This window comes from Puma concolor, chromosome A3, assembly GCF_028749965.1.
Source record: "Puma concolor isolate L17-30 chromosome A3, mPumCon1.1.hap2, whole genome shotgun sequence".
NCBI lineage: Eukaryota > Metazoa > Chordata > Mammalia > Carnivora > Felidae > Puma > Puma concolor.
Window position 1 is genome coordinate 66,806,355 of NC_141669.1, and position 12,631 is coordinate 66,818,985.

General features: G+C 38.3%; 1 protein-coding gene across 4 annotated transcripts in view; it reads left to right on the plus strand.

Moving 5' to 3' along the window:
- Window positions 1–6,076: 6,076 nt before the first annotated feature.
- The window catches only part of PPP4R3B (protein phosphatase 4 regulatory subunit 3B), a 64,133-nt gene continuing 57,578 nt past the window's right edge, over window positions 6,077–12,631 (plus strand). For 2 of the 4 annotated variants that reach the window (XM_086701071.1, XM_086701073.1), the window contains exons 1-2: window positions 6,077–6,659; window positions 8,006–8,061. In XM_086701071.1, coding sequence (XP_086557197.1) covers window positions 6,518–6,659; window positions 8,006–8,061 — 198 coding nt within the window. In that variant the 5' untranslated portion in view covers window positions 6,077–6,517. The remainder of the gene's footprint in view (window positions 6,660–8,005; window positions 8,062–12,631) is intronic. The other 2 variants (XM_086701072.1, XM_025931981.2) reach the window with 2 other exon arrangements.

Here is a 12,631-nt window from a genome sequence, read left to right on the forward strand (position 1 = left end):
GTTTTCCTAGGTCACTACTGGTCAAATCATTAGTCAAGTGGCCACCTTGTGCCAAGGACTGAGTCAACTATTCCCCAAACCCCATCTTACTGCCTGATTTCTTACACCACTCCCTGTACCACATATGTCAGTTCCAGCCCTCAGAGACACAGATGCCAAGAAGGGATTAAACATGTAAGATAATGACTGGAGGAAACATCTGTGAAGAATAAAATAGACAGGAATTGACAGAGAGAGCCTACAGACCATAATACAAGTTTGACCTCTGTAAAAGAAGGAAGGGAAGGAAATACTGAGTGGAAAGAGCTTCAGATTATAGTGTAGTTCCAAGAAAGTCTCTTCCAGACTGCTAAGAAGTTCCCCAAGCCATAGTTGCCCACAGAGAAGTTCTACACTGGACAGTAAAGGACAAGTATAGTAGTACTCCTGCTGTGCTCAGTTACTGGCTAGGAGCAGCTCAAGGTTTTTACGGCCTCAGCTCAGATGCAATGGACCCAAAGCAGTGGCAGCTGGCTGTCAGTCAAGTATGTTCCCCAAAGTAGGTCCTCTTGAAGGAGATCTGAATAGTGCACTGATACGGCCACCATATCAATTGAATACCAAAACAAGTAATAAAAAACTATGGCAATTAAAACTGTCACACTACAGTTAGCCAACTAAAACAATGAAAACAATGTAGTGAGTTCAGACTCAAACCCAGATACAGAGGCATCTGGGTGGCTCAGTCGGCTGAGTGTCTGACTTTGGCTCAGGTCATGATCTCACAGTTCATGAGTTTGAACCCTGCGTGGGGCTCTGCACTGACAGTGTGGAACCTGCTTGGGATTCTCTCTCTCTCCTTTCTCTCTGTCCCTCCCCCACTCATGCTTTCTCTCTCTCTCAAAATAATAAAATTTTTTACAAATTTAAAATCCAGATATATTTATGTATATGTGACTGTAAACTTAGTAAAGAGTATGATTAAAATAGCACTTCAAATTATTTAATCTATAAATGATATTGACAAGTGGCTCTCCATTTGGAGGAAAAATTTTAAATTAGCATCCTACTTCACATATACAAAAAATCCAAGTGGAATACAGAATTAAACATGAAATATGTTAGAATACCTTTGTCAAAAATGGAAAATTAGCCACATACAGTTAAATAAAAAAAGTTTTTAAGTATAGAATCCAAAGGGCAAACATAACAAAAGAGACAATAGCAGATAAGATATTTTAACAAATGTCATTTGCATGGCAAGCAAATGGTAGGAGCAGTAGTGGACCTTAGGAGAACAGAGGAAGTTACAACCTAATTTACCACAGAGATGATCAGAGAAGAATAGAATTAATTATCTCCACAACAAATCAGAAAGGATCAGGGCTGAGAATTTGAGGACAGGGTCAAACTATATAGAAAGGGTTCCCTTCCCAACCTCACATAACCAAAGGACTACCATCTCCCTCTACACACACTCATACCCATATAAGCCCTTTGAACACTGTTGCCACCACCACCTCAGGAGACTGAGATTTATTTTCTGAATTAGGAGAGTCTTTTGACTTGGAGACACTAGTCACATTAGTGGGCCACTGTGAAAGCAGGGTTAAAAGGAGTAATTAGGGGCGCCTGGGTGGCGCAGTCGGTTAAGCGTCCGACTTCAGCCAGGTCACGATCTCGCGGTCCGGGAGTTCGAGCCCCGCGTCGGGCTCTGGGCTGATGGCTCAGAGCCTGGAGCCTGTTTCCGATTCTGTGTCTCCCTCTCTCTCTGCCCCTCCCCTGTTCATGCTCTGTCTCTCTCTGTCCCAAAAATAAATAAACGTTGAAAAAAAAAATTAAAAAAAAAAAAAAAAGGAGTAATTAAATGAAAGCCTGAATACCAAACAAATGGACCTCTTGCCACCTTCCTCTGCCTCTATTCTGTCAGGGTATGAGGGAACACCTGGAGAAACGACAATCACCCAGAGAAAAGGCTCCTAAGAATATTTGGTAAATGGTATGGGAAGAGCTATGATTGAAAAAATTACCCCAGGGAAAATCACACAGTCCATAGCCTTGCTCTTGAGAGTAAAGAGCCAGGATTTGGTAGAGGCTAAACCATGAAGAGCTTTGTATGCCACCCTACAGAACTTTATCCTACAAGGAATCAGAAACTGTTAAAAAATGTAAAAAATATATCAGATTTGTTTCACAACTTTCAGTAGTGCGTCAAAAACTGACTACTTAGAAATTAGACATACCAATCTGTAGCTTTCAAAGATGTAATTTAATCTCAGTTGATTTGATAGGGGAGTTATTAAATTACCTTCTAGGGAGCATGTCAAATTGAGTAGTAAACTTCTAAGGAAACTTCAATCTTTGAACAGTTATTGAGTTCATGCTATATTCCACACTGTCCGCTAGGCACTACAGATAAAATGGTAAGAAAAAAACATAGATCCCTGAACTCAAAGAAATTTGTCATCTAGATGAAGAGACAATTATTAATCAGAAATCATACAAATAAAGCTACACATATGACAAATGCTACAATGGAAGGGTGCATGGTCCTGTGAATATGTAATAAGAAAATAAAACAGATACTCTGGTTGTCTTCCCACATCTGTTTTACCCATTATCACATGGTATATCCACGGGATTTGGGTGGGATTAAACCCATCCCCAGGCCCCAGGATGGGCCTTGATTTGCCTCCACCAATCAGTGCTTGACATTCCCTAGACTTCAAATCTCTAGGTTCAAGGGTAGACATGTGACCTATATTAGTCTAATTACAATGCAACTGGGAATATGTGAGGAAACTCTTTTGCTGTGAATGAAGAACTGTGGAAACTTGGGAGCTCTTGGCCACTGTCTTAAGATACAAAAGATCTTAAGCCTTAGATGAATTTGACAAAGCAGAATATAGAATTCAGAGGGAGAAGGAAAACAAGTTCTCGCTGTTCATGTTGAACCAATCGAGTCTATCTGAGGTTTCCCTTTATCTCCAGACTTCCCATTCATGAGCCAATAAATTCTCTTATCATTTAAACTACTCTGAATTGGGTTTTTTGGTGTAACATTCCAAGAGGATATTATCTAGTCAGGGGAGTCAGAGGCTCCTCTATGAAAGTGGCAACTAGCAGCATCTGAAGGATAAAGCAAGAGTTGTCATGAGATGACTGTAGGGAACAAAGTTCAGACAAAAAAGTGTCAATTTTAACTTGGATCAAGTATGGGCGTCTGGTGGCTCAATCAGTTATGAGTCTGATTGTTGATTTCATGTCAGGTTATATGATCTCACGGTTAGTGGGATGCCATGCTGACAGCACAGAGCCTGCTTTGGATTCTTTCTCTCTCTCTCCCTCAAAACAAATTAGCTTAGTTCAAGTAAAATGGGTTGAAAAATGTCCAGTGGCATTATTAACATAGATATCTTCAGTTAGTTTATAAAGAACTTTATGATGAAGGCAAGGCAGGAGGATGGAAGGGATAGAAATCAGAATAGGTTCAATTGAGGAATAAGTGAGAGGTGAAGAAATGAAGGGAATATAAACAACTTCAACACTTAGTTTGGCTGTAAAGGGGAAAAGAAATAGGAATGTGGCTGAAGAGGATATAGGTTATTAGTTTGATGGTTTATTTAAATGGCAAAGACTTAATCATCTTAAAGAAAAAAATGAGTGAATATAGCAAACTCTTGTTTATTAAAACATTTAACAGAATGGGAAGGGTGAAAACAGAAAGCCTCACATTTCAAGGACATGAGTCAATCAAACGACAACCTAATTGTATATATTAACAACGTAATTTTTTAAACCTTCAAGAATGAAAAAATGTAATGTGCCTCCCAAGGACAATGGCAATGATGGTAGATGATTTGGGTGATCACAGCTGGATGAGAGGGTGCAATACTACTGGCATCAGATGGGTGAAAATAAGGGATGCTGCAAAACACCTTGTAATGCACAGAACAACCTCTCACAACAAAGAATTATCTAGCCCAAAATGTTAGTGCCAATGCTGAAAATCCCTGCTCTAGGAATTTAACTTCAAATATATTTTGAACACATGAAATAATTTCTGTAAATCACTTATTGTTGAAGGATGGAAACTACTGGAAATGACACATACATAGAAGACGGTTTAAACTGGGGTACATCTATCTGTACAACAATATGTATAGTATTACAAAATTTGGTTTAAAGACACTGGTTTCCTTATTATCCCTCTCACTCAGCATGCTACAGCCACAAGGCTTTGTACTTTGCTGTCCGGCTCCCTCATGCTCTCTTCCCTTGAGGAAATGCATGGCTGACTACCTCCCTCAGAGGCCCTCCTCAATAAACACCATTTTCCTTCCCAAGCTCACTGACCTTTTGCTACTCTTATTTTTTTGTACTCATATTTATCAGTATCTGGCATATATTTGTTCATTGTCTTCCTACACTAGAATGTAAGCTCCATGACAAGAGGGACTTCTATTTATTCACTGTATGGAACAGTGTCCTAGCACATAGTATATGATCAACAAATACTAGGAATGATTGAGTAAATACAGGAAATAACTATTATTTCGCCGTTTTATCCAGAGTTAGTAGGGCCATTAACCTTGACACATATAGTATTAAAGAGACTTCTTCATAGTTGTCATTCCTTTAACTTATATATTACTTACAGAGAAGTTCTTTTAGGCCAGTAACATATAATGACTTTGTTCCTCCTGTCCTCTCAGCCTTGAACACCTTCCCAAGCCAAAATGCAAATTCCCATTCAGGGATCCTCTAACATCTGGTTCAAAACTTCTGTGAAGCTTTCTTTGACCCATGACAGAAATATTATTTCCTCTGGGCTCAAAATGCATTTTGTCCACATCAATCACAGCAATTAACGGGTCCTATTATTACATATAACTACTTAATTCAAGTACATTTTCTGAGGTCTCCTTCAGATTAAAAAAAAAAATCCTATGTATTCAGATTTTGCAATTAGAATTTATTTTGTATCAGGCGTCTGTTCTTCCTAAGACTTCTCACGTTTTTAGTGCACCTCCGAAGGGTGTCTACGTAGAAGATCTTGTCAAAACCACAGGTAAGTACTGACGACAACTCCCAAGATGCGCCAAAGGGGCTACGTGTGCAATTCGTCTGTTTTTCACTTTTCAGACTAATGGGTTAGAAAGAACTAAAGACAGAACAAGCTGAGAAAGGCTTTAAAAACGAATAAAAGGATTCCATCGAGAACGAACGTGGACCGAAATAAACGACTGCCCAGCAAATGGCTGGTTTGACAATCAATGTGAATGCCGAGAGAATTCACCTTCCGCTTATTCAGCGCAGAAGACCTCCCGATAGATAACGCAAGAAATGCCCGTAAGAAAAACTCAAAAATATCAAAACAATTATTTTAGATGTGTTAGGAACGTAGGTCCGCGCCACTTCCCTCAACTTCTCTGAAGATTTCTTTTCCGAGCTTAGAAACACGGAAAGGCCACTGTATTTTCGTGAGGGGGAAAGGATGCTTTTCAATGGCCAGCTACCAAAAGCCTAACAGTGAAACGCTTTGGCGGGAAATAGGAATTTGTCAACACACTCCGTACCACGCACGTTATAATTGCCTGGAGATCCACAGAACACTTCCTGAGGAGATGCTTAACTTTAACAGATTCCATAATAAGTTTTGGTGGGTTTCGGGTCTCCTTAAAGAGACCACTGTTCCTACATGTTCACAGAAATTTAAACTGTTTTTCTCCCATAGGCTGACAGGGTTAGCTTCCAATTAAGAGTGCGAGCACATTTCCTTCCCTCTTGCTTAGGGTTAGTCCCGCCCGAGGATGCGTACCTCCCAAGTTTGCTCTACTTTTTCCTCAGAGCTGGGTCCCACGGCTTGTCACACCCTCAGGGTAGCCCGCAACCACTTCAAGAAAAACCCAAAACTCGGCTCTCGCCGCTAGCTCAGAAAGCAGTCTCGCGGCACTAAAGGGGACAGAGAACTCGCGAGAGCCGACCACCCGGCCGAGATCCCGCGCCATCAGGCAAGGCCGAGAGAAGAGGAAGTTGCACGTAGACCCTCCCACTTCGGTCCAGTAAACCACCTCGCGAGAACACCGAGCACTGCGGGCTCGGAAGAGCGTGCGGAAAGCAGAAGTGCAGCGTGTTGGACTCGTCGGCCGCCGTAGCCCCTGCTAGGACAGCCCGTGCGAGTCTGCTGGAGGAGGAAGAGAAAGGCTTAGAGAATCGGGTTACAAGATGGCGGATCTGTAGTAGTTACCGCGGCGGCGGCGGCGGCGGGAGAGCGAGCGAGCTCTGGGGGGCAAAGGGAGGGAGGGTGGGTGTGTGCGGGGGTGAAGTGAGAGGTTACCGGGTCTCCGGGCGGAGAGGTCTCGGTGACTCTTGTTGCCCCTTCCCGCGGCTGAACCTTGGGAGCCATGGTGAACTCGGGCCTCTCTGGAGCCGCCGCCGCCGCTGCCGCCTCCGCCGCCACCGTCTCTCAAGAGTGAGGGGCGCGGACGACGTGAGCGAGGAGGCAGCGGCTGGAGCGGTGGAGACAGCAGCCACCATGTCGGATACGCGGCGGCGAGTGAAGGTCTATACCCTCAACGAAGACCGTCAATGGGACGACCGAGGCACCGGGCACGTCTCCTCTACTTACGTAGAGGAGCTCAAGGGGATGTCGCTGCTGGTTCGGGCTGAGTCCGACGGTAAGGTTATTGGAACATAGAATAGGGGACAGTCAGTGCCTCCGGTTTGGGCAAAGCCCTGGTGTTTAGGCCCTGGGCCGGGTACTGTTAGTTACTGCCACATCTTGGGACAGCGCATTGGTTTTGTGCCTGCACTTGTGTACGGTAAAAACAAACTACTTTGTCCGGATTTACCCTCAGTCAGACGCTGATGCTGTTCCCCCGCCTCCTATCCCTATTAAGGATTTGACCCCTTCCTCTCCAGTCTCGCCTCTTTTGAAAAGGGGCGAGTGAGAAGAGAGGAAGTAATGAGAAGACAGAGTAGTTATTTACTCGCCCTAGGGAGCTGACGACACCCCCCCCCCCCGCACTTAATTTTTGCTTTCTTACCCAATTATTTGTCTATTTCAAAAGTCTTAGTAAAACTTTACTTTCTCAGTGTTGTTGTTGTTGTTGTTGTTTTTAACCCATTTTACTAACGAATCCCGTTCGCCCCAGTCGACAGGTGCTAGGGAAAACCAAAAGGCACCTTTTCCTGCAGTTATTGCAGACTGTTGCCACGATACATGCACGCACAAGCATATCTATGTCGGGGATCCCTCCAGGCTGCCTTTGTAGAGGTTGCCATGAAAAAGTGGATACTTTACAACCTAAACAAGTTAGGACACCAGAGCAGATTGTAAACGTTTATCCGTTGATTTTTTTGTAGGAGTCATGTGAAGTATTTTTAAATTATAAAATGTAGAGTCGTAATTAAAACCATTCTCGTTGTAATCTGAACGCCTCGGTTTGACCAGCTGTGTCCAGATAGTAGAAAAATAACAATCTTAGATTTACTGTGTTTTGAACTCTCGCACTTTCCCTATTATTTTAAATAGTTGTGGACGTTTATTTCTACATGAAGTGTCCTTCCTTTTGTTAAGGAGAAAAGGATAAATGCAGTTCTGTAATTTATGTACTACCTAGATTCCTGTTGTCCTTTGTAATTTGTTTTATTTGTTAAAATGGAAAAGCAATAAAATAACTTTGTTAAAAAGAGTTTGGCTTCAAGTAGTCATTTAGATCTTAAAATTTTCATTTGAATAAAACTTGAATGGACATCTAGCCTCCTTACATTTTGGGTCTGAATGTTGATCCTAAGAGAATTTTTTTCCTTTAAGGGCATATGGGGATAAGATGGTGTGTTCTAAATTAAATATGAAGCCCAGATCTGGAGAGAAAAATGTGAATCATAATACATTTGATTACTTCACATTTCTAGATAAGGGAAGAGAACAGAAGTTTTGTTTTTTTTATTAATTTATATTCTGATACTTTAATCAGGTTTTATAAATTGAAACTTATAAATATTATTTTTTATCTTTCAGGATCACTACTCTTGGAATCAAAGATAAATCCAAACACTGCATATCAAAAACAACAGGCAAGTAGTTTATCTTTAATTTGAAAGACTTCATCTGTGATCAAGAAAGTATTAATGTTACAAAGATGGGAAAATTTTCCTGATAAGATAAAACATGTTTGGTAAACAGAATTACACACTGTATTTCCCTGGTAGGTCAAAAGTTTGACACAAAAGTGAAAGTTTTTGTACTGGCAGTAATTTATTACCTTCATTGAGCCAGTGTTAGTTTATGTTAGAATATAGTGTATTCATTAGTCTTATTTAACTACAGATAGCCAGGTATCTTTTATACCCTGTACACTAAGCCTTTTTATTCTCAATCACATTTAAAGAAAATGGCATATAAGAAAATTCAAAGGGACACTCTTTAAAGCGAGGAAAACCTGTTTGTGGTGTGAAATTTGATCGTTTGACTCCAGCAAAAGTAGAGTTTTTGAAGTAGAAGCATTTAAATCCTGTTCTTTAATTCTATATTTTTAATATAAGCAGTGGTGTGATACTTTATAAAAGTGTATATTGCCAGTCATGTAACGTTTTCTATTAATATTTATTGTTTTATTGGGAAGAGAAAAACCTGTGTTTTTTTTTAGTGTGCCCAGGTATTTAATCTGGTTTGGCAGCAGTGCTTGAACCTTTTCTTTTGTGAATATTTGCATTTTTATTATTATATATTTCAAAACTGAAAAGTACAGAAAATATGATGTGTGTCCGTATAACCACCAGATTTAAAGTGTTAACATTATACCATATTTGTTTCAAATCTTTGTAATGTTCAACATTGTGGATAGAGTTAAAGTCCCCTTTGTACCCCCATCTCATTCTATCCATTCTCCTTCCTAACTGTAGGTAACCACTGTTCTGAAATTGATGTATTATTTCTGTACATGCTTATATACCTTTTCTGCATATGTATGTACTCATAAATAATATGTAGTCTTTTATGTGTTTTTAAACTTGATACAGTTGATCTCATACTCTTACATGTACTCTGGATTTTCATTTTTCATTCAACAGTTAATTTGAAGATTTGTTGATATTAACAATGCAGATCTAGTTTTTCGGGTTGTTTTTTTTTTTTTTTTTTAACTGTGTAGTATTCTATATTAGACATTTAGATTATTTCTAGGTGGGTGTGGGTATGGTGTGGTGTGTAAAATGAATGTGGCAGAGAGTTTTCTAGGAAAAGATAAGTTACTTTAGGATTATATTCACACCATCAATACCTACTTTCTTCAAGGTCAGTGAAAATTTGGAAGCCCAGAAATAAATACTTCACAGTTGGAGGAGTGACAACATGTCTGTTGCACAGCTCGTTATTAGTAAAAATCTTACTGTTAAACTGTTGTTTTGCATGTGCAATATATTCTTAACCACTTCTTTGAAATACTTAATTTTTCAATATTAATGTTTTTTTCTTATTGCTTAGAAAATATTATGTGTCTTTGTGATGGAGAACCAAACATTTGTCCTGTATTGAACACTTGAAAATGTTTCCTACAACTTGGATACTTAAGTAAATTTAATTTCTAAGTCAGCCAAGCAGATGATTGTCTTTGCACTGAATTTTACCAGATAGTTACCTTTTTTGTTTTGTACTTTTTTTTTTTTTTTTTTTTTTTTTTTTTTGCTGCTTTGCTTGTGGGCAAAGAAATTCCAATTTGTAATCTTTTTCCCTCCTATCTGTATGAATATAAAATATTCAGGAACTATGTTTTTAATGTGACTCCCTACAAATTAATTATAATGTGGATTCTTTTCAGATTGTGTATAAGATTCTTTAACTGTTGTTGCTATTGAAAAGATCACATGTGATAGTGGTTTGTGTATAAAATAGTCCTCCAACATTAGTCCAGAAATACATGATGGTTCATTAGAAACTTTAAAACATATCTTTCTTTGTAATATTACTCTCCTAGAAAGCTAAAGTATTGGAGAAAAAAGTACTTATTTTAAAAAATTCATGCTGTTGGGAAAATAATTCATCACGTTTAAATATATAACGTTAGGATTTTTAAGAACCTTTTTCTAAGTGAATTACTTTTACTAAAGAACATTAAAGTATAAGAGAACACTGGCACTGACAGTAATATGGAAAAGCTCTGTATCTAAAATTGAAAAATGTGTAAATAGGGTCACTTGTTTTATTTTCTTTATTTTTGTTTAAATTGAGTACACTTTTCTAATAGAATCAATGAGCAATTTAGGGATTGTTTTAAACTTAGTTTGTTGTACATAATGGTTTTTCATTTTTTCACAAAAACATTGTTCATTTTGTACTTTTTGCCAGATTATACAAATTGAGATTTCCAAACACATAGATGTTTTTCTGTGTTCATTAGAATTTTATTTTTTAATGTCATCATTTAAGTTATTCAATAAATTGGCCCAGAAAAGTATTCATTTCCAAAATTTATATGAAATATATTGATCAGTAGTGGGTTTTTAATTTTAAAAAGACTAGAGTGAATGACATGTCATAGTTTATAGGACGTATTGCTACAGAATGCATTGGATAAATTCAAAGAAAATTATTTAACATTCTTTTTTTAACATTACACAGTTCTAAAATGAGCCAGGTTCTGATTTATGGGCTCAAAATAAGTTAGAATGCGTTGAGTTGAATGTGAAATGACCCCATATCAATAGGTCATCATTGATTCACAACACTTTCTTGATTACTGTAGGCAGTAGAACATGAAATAAAGTGCCTGATGATACATATGAAAACTTTAAGTTATTTAGAATCAGCCCTACTGATGTTGACTAAATCAAAAGCAGAGTCATAGGGATGTGTACCCTTTTATATGTAATACCATTGGGTGTTAATTGGGTTTAAGAAAGAAGTGTAAGGAAGTCCCCATGGGTTTTTTGGGAGACAAGATAATAACAGGTGAAACATTTACCTTATGATAATAAAACAACTGATAAATGGTTTTAATCTAGTCCTTATTGAAAGCATTCCACAGATAAGGCAGTTAAGGCCCAGAAAGGTCAAGTTTCTTGACTGAGATTATACAGCATGTATGTGCCAACACAAAATTTATAAAAACAATTTATCCCACAGACTCGGGCAGTAGAAAATTAAAGAAGGAAGATTTGAGCTAGAATCATTAAGAAAAATTTCACTCTCCCTGGTCCTGTCTGCTGAAGGAAATGGTACACCTGACACAAAAGTTATTAAGCCTCTTTGCAGCAGAGGTTTCTTATTTTTACATTTGTTTAGCTAAACAAACAGGAGCTATTATAGATTCTTGAGGAGGGGGTTTAACATGATGAAAGTGATACCGTGTTTGGGAAGCAAGTGTGGCAGTGTCGTGGATAATGAATTGGGGGTGGAAAGGGAAACAGCTTTGGAGTAGCAAGACTATTTACTATAATTCAGATGCAGAAAAAATTAAAGTCTGTTGCAGTATAGTAAATGGAATTAGAAAGAAGAAAAAGAGCTCTAGTATATTTCCAAGAAAGTGCTGGAAGATTTGGTGAATGATTAAATATGAAAGAGAAGGAATCAAGGGTCACTAGAAGTGTTTATAGAGTCTTGGGCCAGGAAAATGATGGTTCTCTCCAGGAACTGAGAAGTTGAGAAGAAAGGTTTACATTAATGATTTGGTTATTTGCTTGTTTATTTAAAAAAAAAGAACAAAAAACTATTTTGGGTAGATAATACAGTCACATTGTTAAAAATTCAGAAAGTATTTGGTGAAGTCTCTCCCACCCTGGACTCCATCCATATGCTTTCCGTTGCTAGAGGCCACCAGTGTTACCAGTTTCTTGCATATCTTCCTAGAGGTCTTATGCGTGTGTGAATGAGTAGGCATGCAATCACATATATATTTTCCCTTTTACTGGCATAATTGGTAGCATACTATATACTGTTTTATACCTTCTCTTCCCCCGACTTAGGCTTTGAAATGATAAGATAATTGTAAATGTCTTAAAATGAACAACTGAACTAGAGACAGTAAGAGTTGGTATGAAAGATTCTAATTTGAGAATCATTGCTACTTTTAGCTGTAAGAGGGGACCTCTTTCAAGGGAGTAGATAGAAATCAAGAAAAGAATAAAGCATAAGACCGATCCTTGTTGAATTGTCCACATTTATTCATTCATCCAATAATACTTGGTTGAGTGCTGCTTACGGGTTTGTAACTAACTGGTTTAGATTTTTAAAGTGCATTTGAAAGTTTTTGAAAATTTTCAGCAGAGCAGTGACATGATCCAAACTAAAGCAAAAATGTGTGGAATTGAAGAGGTGCAATAACTGGTAGAGTAGCTGAGAGATTACAATATAATTCAAGCAAGAGATAATGTTGAATGGGTCAGTGGAGATAGAAAGAGGTGGATGGGTTTGAGATACGTATTGAAGATAGAATTGACAGGGTATGCTGCTGGGTTAGGTGTTTGGTAATTAGGAAGAAGGTCTAGTTAAGAGGAAGAATACTCAATTGGAAGAGTAGAAAATCAGAAAAATGTGTTGTCTTGAAACCAAGGGAGAATAGAATTTTGCTAACAAGAGGAGGGTCAATGAATGGCTGTTCATATCCTGCAAGTGAAAGATTGAGACTATTTCTAGGTTGTAGTTAGAAGA